Source organism: Struthio camelus, chromosome 1 (assembly GCF_040807025.1).
Source record: "Struthio camelus isolate bStrCam1 chromosome 1, bStrCam1.hap1, whole genome shotgun sequence".
NCBI lineage: Eukaryota > Metazoa > Chordata > Aves > Struthioniformes > Struthionidae > Struthio > Struthio camelus.
In genome coordinates this window covers 80,221,619-80,239,385 of record NC_090942.1, presented here as the reverse complement: position 1 = coordinate 80,239,385, position 17,767 = coordinate 80,221,619, and the positions used below count along the sequence as shown (strand labels likewise).

Here is a 17,767-nt window from a genome sequence, read left to right as displayed (position 1 = left end):
ACAGAAGCCGTAGCTGGGAATGGACAGATAAAAGAAAAAGGGAAATACTTTCTTCGGCTTCACCTGCCGTCTATCGCGCCGTGTCGGCAACCATTTCACTGCCGCTCTGCCTGTTTTATCCAGGATTTATGTGCTGGCGGAAGAAGAAACGACAGATGCTGAAATGGCCATATTAGGTGTTACTGATCGTACAGGCGCCTACAGTGCCACACCGTTTTCCTCACGGGAGTACATTCAAATGAAAACACGACAACAAGTGCATTTCTCGCTGTCTCACACTGCCATACAGATGGAAAGAAGCTGTATGAAATTTAATAACGTTATTAACATTCTTATTATTGATTTCCAACGTAAACACTGGCCCGTGTCTTTAGAGTAAAATTTAATTTCCCCAGAGCAAACGGCACGATTGGTTTATTTTCTGCAATTTTACTCCCTCTACATAGTTAAGCTGTGGGTAAAATCAGCTTCGTTCCGAAGCCATGGAGAATGGCAAACCGTGTTCGTTTCAGCTAGACCAAGTCAAACTCTACCAGCCTCATTTCGAGGTTTTCCAGCTCCAGCATTTACTTTTCATTTTGAGAATTCATTTTTTTTTCCCCGCCAGGCACATCTTTAAAAGCGGATGCACATTTTAAAATATATCTGAAGCCAAACAAATGCCAGAAATGAAACACCAAAAATTGTTACCAGTTCTTCTAGTTCGTGTTCAACACAGCTGCCCCAACCGCATTCTACATATCTGAGAGGGAGAACGGGCGTTAGAGGAGATACTCACCCACATATATATATACACATATATATACAGTATATCTAACTATCTGTCTATCGCTACATAAACACACACGTACACACTGAAGGAAGTATAAAGAAATACGACGATTATAGGATCGCAAAGAAGAATAAAGAAATAGGACGTTGCTAGGATCTAAATAATCACAACAAGCCTTAAACCTCCATCCCTTGTTAATCAAGATTAACGTTTTCCAAAATGACGTCCGCTGAACAAGCGTGCGCTCCTCGACTTGCAGATGAAAGGCATTCAATGAAACAAAACCCAGTAAAGACTCTTATCGTACAGTCAGGGGGAGACAACATTTTTACACGAATTCTATAATTTCAATTCCATCTGAAGGGATATTTCGTTACAGCGCAGAGACAGCTGCGCCCGTGCCATGGGAATGGTTAAGCAGAGGAGGTGTTCCCAAGATGCTTGGCCGAGAAAACTCCTTCGGTCATTAGGCAAATAACCTGAGACGAACATTTACTAACCCTACGGAGCGAGAAGACTTCGGAGACCGCTGCTGGCTGGTGGCACTCGCCTTAAATTGTCCACCGCGCACATTGCTCTTTCGCTGTCGTTGAGTCGTTGTCAAACCCTAACCCCTGGCAGCCGAAGTGCGCGGCTTTCCGACAGCTCTCCCATCTCTCCAACTTTTCTTCCGGAAAAAACAAACAAAGAAACAAACAAAAAAAACTGAAATACGCAACGAGGCGAAGAGGAAGAGCGAATCTCTCCTACCCGGTTTCGCTGCGGCATCGTTTGCGGCTCCACTGGGTGAAGCGGCCCCGGGCCAGCGCCTCCCGCCCGGCCCCTCACCGCGGCCCCGGGGCGGCAACCGCCCGGAGCGGAGGAAAGGCACAGACAGGAGTGAGAACTAACCTTCAGGGAAACGTCTCTTCAGCTTTGCGTCTTCTAGGGAAAAAGAAAATAAAAAGAGGGAGAGAAAAAGAGAAAAGAGAAGAGAAAGCGGCTCTGCCCCCGAGAGCAGCGCGGTGCGGGGACCCGGGAGAGGCTCCCGCCGGCGAGGCGCTGCGCCCCCCGCTCGCACCGATACCCCCGCTCCTTCACACCAGCCCTTTTCCACCCCTTCTCTCTCGCGACATCCAACCCCGCCAGGAAGCTACGCGTGTGCATAGGTCTTTATTTCTCACTCCGGCGGGCTACGACAACATATACGTCTTTTTGTTTTTTTTTCTTTCTTTCTTGGAAAGGACCCCCCTGAAACCAGAGCTTAATTTTTCAACACCAGGCGCAACCGCAGCCAAAGCCCCGGCCGAGCGCGGAGCCCTTCAGGGGAACTGGGGCAGCCTCCCATAATAAAGCCATTAACCGAGACTGGGGCTGGGAGCTGCCAGCTCCCTTTAGGATGTCTCCCAAGGCGAGCCGAAGGGTGCCAGCCCACACGCCCGCGGCGAGCAGCCCGCCGAGCGCAGGGGCAGCACTTTAAAAATGCACCATGAAGCGGGCGAGGATTGCTCGCAGAGCGGGACGTACAGAGAGGGCTCGGCCAGGGAGCACGGCTTCATTGCAGCCCGGGCTAGATCAGTGTCTTTCCATTGTCATCCTCCCCTTTAAAAAAAAAAAAAAAAAAGCGAGAGAGCGAGAGCGAGCGAGAGAGAGAGCGAAAAAAAGTAGGCGGATTGCAGTGACTGACTGCCCAATGGCAGCCCCGAGTCTCAGGAGAGTTACAGAGAGAGGGAGAGAGAGAGAGAGAGAGCGAGGCACTTTCTGCCATCCAAATCCCTTAAACCATCCTCATTCCAACACGAGAACCCACTGTAACAACTTCCAACCACTGAGACATGACAGGCAGGAGCCCAGAGGCAGCAGCAGCAGCGAGAGCAGCAGCAGCAGCACATACTCTGCACAGGGAGCAGCATTAGCACCAGGGGAATCCTAGACCCAACAATACAAACAAACAAACAAACAAACAGACAAAGCCCCCCCAAGCCCAAGGGACTGGATTCCAACTCAGATTCAAGCCACAGCTGACACCAAAAAGGGTGGGGAATTACGACCAGGGGGGGCCAGAAAGGAATAACCAAGGAAGCGAACTCCACGAGTGTAAACGGGATTCAGCCATGATCCTTTTTTCATCTCGCAGTGTGTTACTCTCAGTGTATTACCCTCAGATTTTCCTCATCCTTACCAGTGGGAGTTACCTGTAAGTGATCCAGTTTTTTTTTTTTTTTTTTTTTGGTTCTCAAATACTGTTTGAAATGACCCCGCTAGCTACCTAGGGGCAAACTGGCAAAGCAAAGCAGAGGGAGCCGGGACCAGCCAGCACGGGCGGCAGCTCCGTGCGATGCGCGGTGGTGAGGATGGATGGATGGATGGATGGATGGATGAATGGATGGATGGCGGCGGCGGCGGCGGCGGAGGCGCTGGTCGGACCCTGCCAGGGGACGGGGGCACCGCCAGGTAACTGCCGGGGCTGCCCCGCGGGCGGGCGGGCGGGCGGGCGGGCGGGCGGCGTCGGCGGGGCCGGGGCCGGGGCTGGAGCCGGGGCGCGGAGCCGCCCGCCCGCGGGGCCCGGCGCGCCCGCAGCGGGGCGGCGGCGGCGGGCAGCGGGGCGAGGGGCGGCCGGCGGCTCCCCGGGGGGACCGCGGCCCCGGCTCCTCCTCCTCCTCGCCCAGCCGGACACCGCGGCGGCTTTGCCGCTCGCTGGGGCAAAGCGCGTTTCCGCGCCCAGCTGCCGGGCGGCGGCAGCGCCGGCTCGCAGCCCCGGAGCCGCGGGCGGGCCGGGCCGGGCCGGGCCGGGCGGCGGCGGCGGCGGCAGCGGCGGCGGCGGCGGCGGAGACGCTTGCGAGCCGGGTGCTTTGCTCAGGAAGGGCTCGACACTCCGGCAGTTAGAGCTGGCTCCAGGAGCTTTTCCTTGTGAGGAAGGGGGTGGAGGTAGGGGTGGGGGAAATGAGAGTCGGTGGGTGGGACTGCAAGGAGTTTCGGGCTCTTTTTTTAATATCTATATCTGTATCTAACGTTGCGGTGCACAAGTAGCGTCTGCGATGCCGCGCGGGCTGTGGAGAGGGTGTCCGCCGTGGCGCTGCCGCGGGCTCCCCCGGCAGGTCCCCGTGCCCGTGCCCGTCCCCGCCGGGCGCCGCCGAGCCCGGCTGCCCCGCGGCGCTGCGCGGAGGGGCTGCGCGGGAGCTGTCAAGCGCTTCTCGCAGTCCAGGCAAGGCGTGAGCACGTTTTGGGGCAGCCGTGGGGACAGGAGGGCGCTGGGGCAGCAGTTCCCGGGCTTGCGGAGCTGGGTTAAAGCCTACTCCCGGCTCCCTCCCTCGAGCATCCTTCCCCCCCTCCCTGCCCCGTGCTCCGTGGCCGTGGGAACTGGCGTGTCCCTCCACGCAGGGCCCGGGAGCAGGGCTGGGAAGGGCAGCGGGAGGGTCCGATGGGCGCTTCGGGGTCTGCCTGGCCAGAGGGGCTCAGCTCTGCTGCATCAGAGGACTGTGATGGGAAAAACCGGCTTCACTACCATTGGCCTCGCCTTCACCTCGTCTTTGGGGTCCGCACGGATTTCTCTTCTTTTCCACCCTCATGGCGAGCGCACACTTTTTTTTTCCCCCCTCGGAGGGTGCAAAATTTAAGCTCCTACCCTTGAGCTGGATGTGGCTGTATATAAATATATATATATATACATATACGTACCTTTTCTCTCCGTATGCATGCATGTGAGCACATGCACACGCACATAAACAAGCACGCGTGCTCCTCTGTGTGTGTGCGTATGTGTATTTTTTTTGCGGGCTACGGAAAAATATAGCCTACCGCTAGGCAAGAAGAGTAGGCATAAACACACCCATAAAAAGAAACTTAAACGCCTATTTCTACATTCTTAATTCTTAATGAAATGCACATGCCTGGGCTACTGATTTTTAAAGGCGCTCGATTTATGGAACCATGTTAAGTTTAATTTAGTGGGATGCTATTGATTAAACCAAATAGCCAGAGCCGTCTGTTTCTATTCATAGGCGGGATACGTCTGCTGGTAGGTGACCACTTGTCTGCAAAAAAGTTGCAATGCTATCTTCTTTTTTAAGTAGGGGGAAAGAGTTGTAATAAATAAATAAATATACCCTTTTAATATAAACGCAGCCATATTTTTCTCAAAACCGTAGGAAATTACTATCCTACAAAGTTTTCCTTCTATAAATAGTTCGAATCTTGAAACAAAAGTTTTAAACCGCACACCAGATGCTGGGATGCTAGCGGTTTCCCTTGCTGTGTGACATAATTATAAGGTCCGAAAGCAAAAGCTATAGAAGTATAATAATAATACTAAGGCGACTGCTGAGGGGGGAAATACAAGGGAAGCAATGCCTGCTTTATTTAGAGCTAACTGCTCGGAGAGCTTTGGAGCGCCGGTCGGCGACAACGCGACTTTGTCGCGGGTAAAGAGCGCCTTTCCCTGTGCCAGGGCCAGCGCATCCCGCCGCGGGCAGGTCGCTGCGAGCCGGGCTGGCGGGGCCGGAGCCGGAGCCGGAGCCGGAGCTGGAGCCGGAGCCGGAGCCGGAGCCGGAGCCGGCAGGGCCATGGCAGCCCAGCAGAGCAGAAAGCAAAGGGATCAGGGCGTGAAGCGGCACAAAGCGGAGCCCGAAACCAGCAGCGCGGCGGCCCGGAGCCGGGCACCTCCCCGAGGGAGGCAGCCGCCAGCCCGGGCCCGGCGGGGGCACCCGCCGCCGCCGCCCTCCCTCCCTCCTCCGCGCCCCTCCGCGGGCCTCGGGGCCGGGGCTCGCTGCGGCTCAGCCCTCGCCCTCCGCCAAACGCGGAGCCGTCAGGCAGCGAGAGCTGGGCACGCCGCGCTGCTGCGCCTTCCTCGCGTTTCAAAGTTAAAAGAGAGAAGTTATTTCAGTGCTTAATGGATAGTAGCCTAGCGAACTTGTGGTGTTTATCTTGTGGGTAAATATACTTCTCTGGCTTACTAATGGTAGCTTTTGAAGATTAAAGCATAGTAGAGCCGGTTCGAGTATTATCTTCTGGTGTCTGTTTCTGCTAGCCCTCGCTCTCTGGAGGGGAGGATGCTTCCCAAGCTGCTGTTTAGTCAACTCTCAGGGACCGTCAATGGCTACGCTAATCTTGCCCGAGATCTCGATCGTCTTTTGGCTCTGCGAACAACTCCTCATCTTCGGAGCTGCTGGTACTTTAGTGATAAAAAAGCTAAACCAAACCGGGGAATTTGCAGTGGACGCGCAAACGGAGCGCGGGGTTTCCGTGCGCCGCCTGCGCCGGTGCGTGTGAGCGGCGGGGAACGGCTCGTTTATTCTGCTGAAAAAGCTGGAAAACAAAAATCCCTTCGTCGGAATGAAAAAAGCACCGGGGCCTCAGTGTTTTGCGTGCGACAGCCGGGTAGAAAGTGAAATTATAATAGACAACCCCCCCAGAATTAATTTCAAGAAACACACTCCTTTACAAAATCGGTTTCTATACTGTAAGTACGCTATCTGGAAAAGTCATCTTTTTCGGTGCGCTTGCCTACTAACCTTTGGCCCTCTGAGCCACTGTAAACATTTTTACAACTAGAAGCAATTAGTCTATGACTTTTTGAAAAAGAAAACTGACTACAGATAAAATAGCTGGTTGTAGGATGATTGATGCGTTTTAATGCTCTGGACATATTTTGGTAATCCAATTACATATTTGAAGTATAAAACTGACATTTAATAATATCGATGTAATTAGTATAAAGGTCTAAAAAACAGGATTATACATAATACAGTTTGGCACCATTTCTTGCAGTGCATGTTCGAGTGTGCATGTGTCTATACACATATATAGATATATATTTAGCTTCTTCTAAAGAAGATGGTGCTACTCTAACTTTCCATTTGTGTACGCCTTTCACTGTTCATCTTCCGTAGGGTTGGATGCATTCACTAGCAACATGAGATTCCGTTCTTAAGAAGCTTATTTGGGGGATTATCCACTGGTATATAGACAGAGTTAATTCATTTATTTGCTAAAAAGTGATTGGGAATAACCCGTAGAAGAGAGAGCCTGTGTGTACATAGCAATAGCAGCACAACTCTTCAAAGCAACTACATATTCTAGCACAAAAATATAGTAAATAATGTGAATTAAGGAGCAGACTGTCTGTACCAGCTGGTTACAAAAATGCAGAGGGAGAAAAATGCATCTCTGTTTTGGATTTGTTCTGTTGATGCTCTCATGTCTGTACTAAATCCACCTTACAAGAGGGGCTTCTCCACACTCGTGGGAAGTGGGTTAGAAGGAATATGTGTTTTTCATGTGCCTTCAGGAAAATACTCTTGCTTAATCCCTAAAGATTAGGGCTGCTGGAGGCAGTCCCTGAACCTTGTCTTTCGATCTGTGCAGGGCAGAAGGGAGGGAGCCGCACAAACAGAGAAGGGACAGCATGCTCCTAAGTGCAGCCCCCTCAAGAGGACGGTGGGCTCTTTACAGCATCCCCTTTAACACCAATCCGTGTGACGGACGCAACAGTAGTCATGGCTACACCATCTGGCCCACTCTTCCCATCCCTGTTAGATCAGGGCTATCTCCACCTCTGTGACAAAATTGGCTGGTTTTGGGACTGGCCTTGGCCCTGGCTCTGTCACTGGACTGCAGTGTAACTCCCGCCAAGCTGCTTCACCTCGTTTCCTTGCTCTCACACCTTGTTCAGCTCATCAGCTGAAGCTGTGTGCTCTTTAGGGCAAGCTGTCTCTCTCTTCAGCCCTATTTGTGCAGTGTCCAGGGCACAAGGAGAACTCTGTTGGGATCTCTACTGTTTCTACGTGAAACTATAATAATAAGCATTTATAAGAGGATTTGGAATAGGACTTCAACTCTAGTGTCCCCCAGAGATGTGTTGGCTTAGAGACAGAACAGGTGAAACTCATAAGCATATGGACTATTTCCAGGATAACCTAAAATTAAGGCTTTTTCTCAGGGGGAACAAAAAGGATGAAGAAGACTTGCACATTGGGCTGTCAAAGTCGTCGTGAGCTTGGCTCATCTGTCTGACACAGGCTCTTCGCATGCATCAAAGCTACCCCACAGTAGAGTGATGGTGACAGAGATATGGCTTCTAGGTAGCTTTAAAGGTTATGTCCATTATTTCTCTGAGACGTAGGCCCGAAACAAAACTCCCTGTCCAAAACCTTAGAGCTTTTGTTCAGCTCAGACCTCACGGTTTGTATCCCGACTATAAACATCTGATGGGCAGGCCCTCTCCCTAGTGTGGTCTAGGCCAAATACTCACATTCTGAATATCCTTGAATTCAAACGCATCTGGACGTAGCTGCCTTTCTCCTTCCTTTGTGGCGAGCAGATTTGGGTGGTTAGATTTCTAGTACACCCTAAAAAAAAAAGTAAAAAGTAAAAAGTCATGATTTAAGTAATTACTAATAAAGGCGGCATGCAGAATCCAGAATTGGTAGGATGACAACTTGCAATTATTACATATGTTGCTTTACTAACGTAACATTACAAATGGGTGTAAAGTAACATTAAATATTCAGATGAATGGGTAAGATGAATTGCAGATATGCTAGCATATTAAACAAAGAACAAGGCTAATCCCCCAGAAGAAAATCTTTCAAAGGAGGTGTTAAAGCGCTAAACAAAGCAAGCTGCAATTATACAGTTAGACTGACAAATACATTTTATGCAACTGGAAAGATATGCCACGCATACCTGGCAATATGGCTTTCTAAAGGGAGAATGATTCCAAGTGTTTTCTCAGTCCGTAGGGCTGCATAATTTAGACTGAAACACTGTCGGAAAGATTCCTAACCCCCAAAATACAGTCTAACCTCTTAGTCCTCCCAGGTCACTGCAAGCAACAGAAAACTGGGAAGAGCTATAGATCAAAGGCGTTTGCAGATGCGCTGACACCCTGCATTACAGAACGGGTCAATGTTGCGAGCCCAATTTCTTCAGCTCATAACCTTTTGCACGTCATTTCACCCTCAGTGGACTCTCACCAGTGTATCTTCCACACATGCTCGCCAAACACCTCTACTTGCACCTGACAGGTGGCTTTTTGCACCTCAAGGTCCGTCTGTCTGCTTGATTCTTTTCATTCTTTTTGTTCTTCCTTCCTCCTTGACGCTTCACGAGCCGTCTCTGCAACACTACCCCGACCTGCCTGAGTTCAAGCATATACCTTTCCTAGTGTTATGTTAGCAATTGTCATGGAAGAGCTATGGAAAAAACCCAAAAAGCAACAACAACAAAACCCCACCCAGACTCCTTCTCTGCAGTCTTAGAATGGGACTGGGCACTAGCCAGGCCTTTAGTCATGAGAACGGTGGATCCCAGAATATCCACGCCAAAGAAAAATATCCATGGCTTCTGGGCTCTGGGGTTTTGCTGTGCACATGTGAATACGTTGGCAAGGAGCTGAACAAACGCGTCACTGGCTGCTGCAGATTTACAAGCCCAGAATCACTTGGGAGGCTCAGAAAGATCGAGAGCTCAGGGGCAGAAGCGCTGTGGAAGGAAAGCCAGGGATGGCGGCCTCCCAGAGAGTCTTTTTCAGTCCTTTAAGGGCTATTAGCGCTCTCTCTCTTTTACTCTCAGTTCAATCCTCCCCAAAAGGTAAAAGGATACATTTCCCCCCAACTGTGGAGAACTGCATAGCACTTGGTGGCTACTTCTCGTCAAGACAGCTCCTATGCATTTGCTCTTGCCAAAATCATGCAGTGGGAGCATTACAAATACTTTGATTTATGCAAATGTGAAGAAATTCAAGATACAGGAGGTCCAAGTATTTTCTTAGGATAGTTGTCTGCCCGTATGCAATATAGTTCTGCGACTTCTGTTACTGTCTAAAAGTTGTTCGGATCAATCTTCATACAAAGCCCGAAATGATCTTTTCCATACGTTTCTCTTAGGCTTTATCGCCCCTTCTAGAAGGCAGTTTTCTTGACACTGCAATGAAGCTGAAAGTTAGCTACCTCACTCAGCTCTAACCAAGTATAGACAGCTTTCTAAAATTAAGCCAGCTAAGGCCAAAGTAGTTGCTCTCATCATTAGAAACAAACAACAAAAAAAGTTATTCCACTAGGATTTGACAGCAAGGCAATTATCACCTATTAATTATTTTACAGCAAAATCGTACCTTCTTTAGGCAATCTGAAGACAGGCTAAATTAGAGAGTTATTGTATCTTTTTCTGGAAATAATAGTACATACAGTTTGTACCCATGTAGTAGCTACAGTTGTGAATATTTATTTTCTTTTCAGCCTATGCCTGTGGATCAGATTTCCTTGGTGGCAGAAACCCACAAAGGATAAAATTCACGTTTATGCAAAAATCCCACTTAATCATCGCAGTCTTTGTTCCAGCTCTTTGTCCAAGGTCAAATTTCACCCTGAGTTCCTAAGTAATTAGGAAAAAGGACAACCAGTGGTATTGCAAGTGTGCAGCTGAGGGCAAGAGCTAGCCTCATATGTTTAAAATGTGGCATAGGAACTTTCCTCTGTGAAGTGCCACCAAGTCCACTGGTGACCGTACTGTGTCTCCCAAACTGTTTGTTTGCGATATAGCCACCCTGCTGCTAATCAGTGGCATCATTTTCAAAACTGCATGAACTCCAGGCACTTCACTGGCAGATTTGTGGTTTCAGTACGGAGAGATGCAAAATGCAACGATGACACTGATGATTTGCTTCTTCCATCTGGACGTATCTGGAGTGCATCACAAAGTCATTCACAAATATTTTCTTCTGGAAAGCCATCGCTTTAAATTTGTGCAGTATTTTGGGCACGTTCTTATACCTTGCCTTTTCAGGCCCGAAGGCGCCTCTCACTGAGGGTTACTTCCACAGTCCAGTAAGCTACTAAAGCGGGAGCGACTCTGCTGAAGTCAACAGAGTAACTCTGGTGCAAGCGAGAGGAGAGTCAAACATGAAGCCAGCACAAGTCTTGTTCTTCCAGTATCCATTCTAGTAGAGCCTTGGCACAGGCTACCATATTACGCAATTTAAAGGGAATGTGGCCATATTTCCCAAGAAAATACAGCGAAAGCAATATTAATAGGAGGCTATTCCTCCATGTCAGACAAAACCCAAAATCAGTTCTATGGGCTATTGAAAGAATCATTATGGCCTCTGGTGCCAGTAAGAGCTGACATAAAAACAAAACATTATTTATTTTTTGAGGGGAGAAGCACTTCAAAAGCGCTGCGGCATTTGCTTGTTATGTGCAAGGCATTGTGGGGCAGCCCAGCTTTCAAATCTGGAAGTAAGCATAAGCCATAAAGATAGAAACCACTGCCTGCCTGCAAGTAGGGCCTGGAAAACAGTTTGAGGTGTATTTAATTTAAAATTGTTTAAGCACAGCAGTTCTGGAACCGGATATCATACCCATCCTCCTAATCTGGCCGAAGTGAGACATAACTATAAAATGTGACTACTATTTAATAATAGCGTCTTTCATTCAGGGATGGTAAGTGAATTAATCCTCCCAACGTTCAGGTGAACCGGGCAAGGATCATTTCACTCACCACTGGGGTGGATTGCAGCAGCTGCCTAATGGCGCGCAGCAGAGCTGTGTGTGCACACAGGACCAGAGCTGCTCCTGGCAGCCCCAGCAGCCGCCCGAGGAAGCACCTGGCGAAGCCCACGTCCGTCTCTAATTGAGCTGGAGCCTGGCCAGGGCAGCGGGATAGCCCCTCTACAGGTTACGCTTTTCGGGGGCGAGTTTTGTTGTGCAGTGAAGACAGGCAAGCTTTGAGATTGAATGGATGCCTCCGACGCTGAACAGCACTAGCTTAACTTTTGCTCGCCTCAGTTTCCCACAGCTCTAATGGGGCAATAACAAGGACGGCATAGCTGGCATAGCTTGGGAACAGGGGAGGGGCTGGGGAACGAAAGCTGCCGCAGCACTTTGCGAGCAGAAAATGCAGCCTAAGTGCCGCGTAATGACTTTCAGCGACTCTTTTCTGACCGCGAGCAGCAGAGACGACATGACTGCGTCTCATCTGAAACATGGCATTGCTACCAGCCACCGTGCCAGCCTGGCCGGTGTGGCCGTCTGGCCTCAGAGAGCAGGCAGGGGGGAAGGAGCCACGTACCAAAGTCGTAAGCGACTTTGTGTTAGGGCCTCCTCCTTCCACGGACTATCCATCCGTCCACCCGTGGGCACTGTCAGGTGGAGCTTGGCAGAGGAGAGCCGCTGGCATCGGGCTGCGAGGTGGCTGGTAGCAGCCAGGGCAGCAGGCAGGACACGGTTAAGGGAGCGTGGAGGGGAATGGCAGCATCTCTCATGACTCCTTTGGCTGCCCGCCAAGGAGCCATGTGACTGGTTGGTTAAAAGAGTCCTCTCAACCATGAGATACTTTTTTTCCCCCCTCTGGTTGTACCTTTTCTTTTCTGAACTTAAAAGAAAACAAAACATACCCACAAAACTTTCCACATTCAAGTTATACTGTAGACTGATGACTCAGGGTGAGAAATTCAAGGGGAATGAAGAGTAAGGGGAACATTTCTGAATCAGACCTGTTGTGCTGAGCCTTAAAGGAGAGGAGGATTTGCTGGATGGAGAACAGCACTGCTGTACAGCACAGTGAACAGGGAAAAAAGAACGGGGCTTAAATCTATTCCCTGCTGCTGGGGGCTAAATCTGTCAGGGTAACTTCATATACAGTGGACTTAGATGCTATCATAAGGGCCAAAGGTTAGGGTGCAAATAAACAGGGCTTCTTCTGATTCATAGCAAAACCCTTTTTCTCCACTCCCATGGCCTAAAGGGTACATCATCTAGCTTTACAGTTTGGAGTTGTTTTCTTTAATTGGCACCTCTCATCACAGTATCTGAGCACCGCCCATAATAATGAGATTGGCACATCCCTAGTAGACTTCCTGGAGTCTTTTGTTCTTTCCTCCTCTGTCTTGGGGAAGCTCTGTTGAGGGTAGGTGCTTTTGAGGGGAGGGCTGGGGTCAAGTTATTGTTGTTAATGTCATTCTGGTTATGTTGCAAAAGATATATCAAAGAGGAAGTTCTTGCACTGTGACCTAAGGTCATCAGAGTCTGGATTAGTCTAATCTCTGAAAGTTTGTTCCCCAGACAGATCCTTTCGACCGAGAGTAACTTACCTCTGGGCTCAGAGCTTTGTCTTGTGTTTTACGATCTTCGTTGCTCCAGAGAAGCTCAACAGGCTTGGCAGAGGCAGAGGTTTGGTCTTCCTGCTGTTGCCGGGCCATGATCTGCTAACTGCTGTAGAGGTTAGGCCTCATGCCTTGAACTGGGGATGAAAGAGAAGGGGAGAGGTGGGAAGGACTTGCATGCAGAGACATCATGCACAGAGTAACCTAACCTGGACACATGCCACCTACCTTGAAGTCTATGTGCTGTTTTCATGGTCAGACCACTTTGGTACTCATAAAGCCTGTGTCTCACTTTGCCTTTGTCCTCTTTTGGGAGGAAAGGGCAAAACATTTTGAAAATTGCCAGCAGGGAGTTCATCCACCTCCTTGGAGCCTCTTGTAGACTGCACCGAGTGGTTGGAAAAACTATGGCTGGAGAGTGACAACTTCAGGGTCGCTGTGGCTGATGTAATGATCCCCAGTAACACACAATGCAACCTGCACTGAGGATGTGAGGGGTGCAGGACAGGATCTAGAAACAACATTTTGCTCCTCTGTAACTCCCAAGCACAGCTAGGCTTCTGAGCTGAACCAAGACACCATCGCCGTGTAAATACTTGATGTTAAGGAATGCACTTGGGATAAGTGTATATGCTGGCCCTGGTGTGCTCGTCTCCCCACCCCAAGCTTGCAGTGTGCCAGAGCCAGTTCCTCAGCAACAAGACTTGGCAGGTGGCCCCTGATGAGATAATCATGCCCCTGGGGCATGAGGAGGCATGAGGTGCAGCCAGGTGCTCCTAATCTGTCCATGGGTGTGATTTTCTGTGGTAACCACACCCTCAAGTGTTGTCTTACTGCAATTAGGAAATTTGTTCAGTTTAGGTCAAGTACTCATATTAGGGTGCTCTTCACATCTGACATGTGTTGGCACAGCAGGAGCGTGTGGATGTCCCTGGTCAGGCAATGCATGGTGCTAGGCTGCATACCTGCAAAGAACAGAGAAAACATTCCAATTCTCATCCCTTTGTTCTGTGCTTATTTCCAAACCTGGACCTTCCCTTTCTGTTTCCTCTCATGAAGACCCACCAATCCGAGCAGTCAGGCACAAATAAACAAATGGGAATGGATCCCTGGGACCAGACACTCCATCTAAGGCGTGCCACGGACGAGTAACCTTTCAAGAGTTTGAGACTTTTGCTTCCCAGAATTTCCACTTTACAGGGAATGCCTTAGAAAACCAAAATGCACAAACACTGCACTGCAATGAAGACCAAATGGCCGTGCCTTCTTGTAGGCAGGAAATGCGTTGCTTGCGTAGGCTGGCTTCCATTTCAGTCTCACTATAGGCAGGCATAGAAGCTATGTGTTGCAATCAGTCAGGCAGGGAAAAACAGTAGACAGATATTCACACAGGTTCCTATCTTCTTATTAAAGACTTGGTGTTATAAACCCTCCAAGGTGATGAGGTTTCCTGGCTACCACTGAGGTGAATAGGAAGCAGGGAGCAGCTGCTTGCAGAGTTGCTTCCCCATGTCTTTTCTTGGGCAGAGCTGCTTGCCACATCTCCTGTAGTATGGAAAGATGTATAAAGGAGAAACAGCTCAGACCTGGCTTTGAATTCCAGTGCTGCCGAGGTCCCTCGCAACGTCTTTGGAGAAATCTTTCACCCTGCGCGGTGCGGTTCCTACTCCAACCTTGCCTGCTTAGGCTGCGAGAAGGGGATGATCTCTCGTTATACCTTTGTACAGAGAAACATGTGCAAAGTTTGTGCGATTTGCCCTCTACTCAGCCGGTTAAGTGCTGCCCCATACACATAATTGTAAATTTTGGCTCTGTTCAAACTTTGCCTGAGTGACTGCAGGATTTGGCTTGCAGCACTTTGCTAAGACACTGCTATTTATTGGAAAGCAATGATATAAGTCCATCAGCTCACTGGGGAAGATCTCCCCTGTTGGGTAAGGATAAACAGAGAGTATTTTACCGCTCTGAAAATAGAAACACTTTCAGTGGTAACAAAAGTCCTCAGTTTGCTTTTCTTCATACGGCATAAATATGTTTTCTGAGGTGTATCAGATCTTTGCTTACATGCTAGTTTCTATTGTACAGAAATCACCTCTAGCTTTCTGACAATAGCTGGCATAGATTATGTTCACTCTAAGACATCTTGTGAGATAATTATAGCGATGACTGACAACACGGCACAGTGAAAGGAATGTGTCTCAAAGTGGAGCCACTTTTACAGGTTGCTTGTACATATTTTGTTAAATGCAACCCCAGTATAACTACCCTGACTTTGATGAATTCCCCAGGAATGAATGTAGCCCCTTGTGTTTTTGAGAGCTAATCCTGTAAATCTCTCCGTTTCTGATTCCTTTTCAAATTCGTGTTTAAACACATGTACATGAATATAGCGTTCACGAAGGGTGCCTGAATCACAGCCCTGGAAAATGAATTCCTCTCCTTAGCCACAAAACCAGTACAGCACAAGCAGAGGGTGTGTGAGCTTCCCCACTCCACCCCATCGTTGTGTCTCATCCATGACCTAGAGGGGCAACCTCTAGCTAGGCAAAAGCGGGTGGCTCAGTCTCTGTACTTATTTAATCCTTGGCCAGCCTGCTAAGACTGCCAACAAGGGTGCCAATTGTGGTGGTGGTTTCTGTGATGTGGATAGTTGTCCACTGGGAACTGGATTAAGACCATCAACTCATTTCAAATACTCTAGGCCACAAAGGATCTGCCAAACGGTAACCATTTTTTTGGTCACTACTGACTTGGGTCATGTTTGGATCAGCGATGAAAGGCTCCATATCCCAATACCAATCCCCTGAGCCATACAGTTTCCCGGAATAATTTTTTTTTAAAGAAGGAAAACATTATTTATTGTCCTAAATTCCCCTTTGATCTGCTGTTTCTCAGTGTGCAGATTAGCCCTTTAAGGTGTATAATCTTTACTACCTCATTACAGGCAATTCAGGCACAGGGAGAGATTTTGGGAAGATGGCAGGTGGCAGATCCATGCATTATGTTACAAAATGAGCTCTCAAAGATAGGAGAGACGCACTCCAGTTGGCTATATCTGATCTTACACCTCCACACTTACTGAACAGTCCTTCAGCAGGGAAACTATCGTTAAACTGAAGATCTCACTTCTTCCTTCTTTGCTCCTATTCTTTCCAAGATACTTAGACATCTGTGTCAGATCTATGGCATCAGCTAACTTTGCTGGTAGATCTTCCAGCTATTGCTTATATTGTCTGTGGTGCCTCTGACTACAGTCTCTGAGCGCATTACAAGATTTAGCACCACAGGTTGTAGTGAAATGCCTTGTTTCACAGATACTGAAGTGCAGGAGGCAGAGACTCATTGAGCATTTGGCTCAAATCACGCAGGCCAGCAGGCTAGGGAACTGGAGTGGAGTTTTCCTGATTGCAGCCTAACCCCCAAGCCATTATGGGGTCTTTCTCCTTAGCATACCTGAAAGCAGAGCTAGGGCCAGTAGAAATTCTTAATTTCATTGGCAGTGAGTATTATTGCCTCCTTTAGCTGCATGTGGATGCTCAAAAGAGACTTCATCTGAGAAAATGTCTAGGGTAAGAACCACACGGTCAGCACGCCGCAGAAATGTCATTCTGACCCTTCTTGCCTAGTATGAAGCTGTATACAGTATTGCCACCACCTCCCCTGAGCTGAAGTAAACCTGAAGAGGTGACTGCTTTTGTTTTTGTTTTTTGTTTTTTTTCCTAGGGAGTAATTTACACTTATGCTAGAGCTAGGGCACTGCTTTGCTTGCATTAGTTATTCAGAACAATGAGTCACCTACCATCTTCCCTATACTATGTGGAAGTTAAGCATACTGCCATATCAAAGGAGTGACTGTTAGGATAGAAAATCCTGGGTTGAACCATTACAGCTATGCATGATCAGATGCAGGACTCAGAGGAAAAAAAATGATAAGCTGTATTAGGCATGGAGTTAACTGCGAGGCCCTGGTAGAATCTGCTTTCTATCACACAAGAAAAGTGCCAGGAACATATGTGTAGATATCTCACAGTGGTTTATTGCTATTAGACTGTGAAACTTATATTTTAGACTTCCTTTTATTTTGTTTAAAACAATACGCAAAAAATCATTTTATTCAATGTATCCTTCCACTGCAAAAAGTTGTTTCTATTAAGAGAAATAAAAGAAGCTGGAAGGAGAAGGGAAAAGATTAGGTTTGAAAGATTATAGACAGAGATATAGATATGTATGGAATACATAATTCTTTAATTAAAAAAAAAATAAATGTATCACTAAAAGGCCCTCTCCTTTTAGGTTTCTCTGCTTATTTGGAGTCCTTTTATCATCAGTTTCTATTTTCAGAACAGAAACTTCCCTTTCAATAGCAGCTGAGGCTCAAATTCAGGAAAGCACATGGAGAAATCTAAGCATGCTAGCTTAAGAGAACTTGTAGTTACAGGCATGCATTTAGGCAGACCACTACCCAAATCTAGAAAACATAGGATGTATGCAGTGCCCAGCACCCTTGTATGCTCTTCCCTGAATACAAAGGGATTTCAACACATGATTAACCCCTTACTAAACTAGGTCTTAAACACAGGTGGTAGCTCTCAGTTTCACTTTTCCACTAGCAAACACACACACATGAAAAATGAGCTAAAAGAGCTGAAAGCAAACAGTATTAGTGAAATTTCAGCTTGGATCTATATGAGTTTATATATGGCAGTTTTTTCCTTTCAGCCTTTTGGCTGTGTACAAAGGACCAAACTTAGTGTCTCAAGAGCTTAGGCATGGCGTGAGAGGGGAGTGAGGGATAGCAAGCCCAGGGATAACAAGGGCCGGGGACCAGCATATTCCCTGTGTGGAAGACGGAACGGAGAGAAGTGTGGGGTGGAAAGCAGCGTGAGTGAGCAAATTAGAAAAAAAAAGGAAAGGAG

General features: G+C 48.2%; 1 protein-coding gene and 1 long non-coding RNA gene across 4 annotated transcripts in view; one reads left to right on the top strand and one right to left on the bottom strand.

Moving 5' to 3' along the window:
• Positions 1-271: 271 nt before the first annotated feature.
• Positions 272-17,767, bottom strand: part of LOC104146623 (uncharacterized) — a 101,416-nt gene continuing 83,920 nt past the window's right edge. Inside the window, exons 16-20 of the long non-coding RNA XR_011142514.1 lie at positions 13,080-13,816; positions 12,840-12,988; positions 8,001-8,097; positions 1,664-1,696; positions 272-1,439 (exon numbers count right to left, since the gene is read on the bottom strand). This is a non-coding gene — a long non-coding RNA (uncharacterized lncRNA). The remainder of the gene's footprint in view (positions 1,440-1,663; positions 1,697-8,000; positions 8,098-12,839; positions 12,989-13,079; positions 13,817-17,767) is intronic.
• WNT7B (Wnt family member 7B) overlaps positions 2,367-17,767 on the top strand; it is a 92,032-nt gene continuing 76,631 nt past the window's right edge. Inside the window, exon 1 of one of the 3 annotated variants that reach the window (XM_009678730.2) lies at positions 2,367-2,948. In XM_009678730.2, coding sequence (XP_009677025.1) covers positions 2,866-2,948 — 83 coding nt within the window. In that variant the 5' untranslated portion in view covers positions 2,367-2,865. Of the gene's footprint in view, positions 2,949-3,161; positions 3,206-6,188; positions 6,210-17,767 lie in introns of those variants that run through there. The other 2 variants (XM_068952203.1, XM_009678731.2) reach the window with 2 other exon arrangements.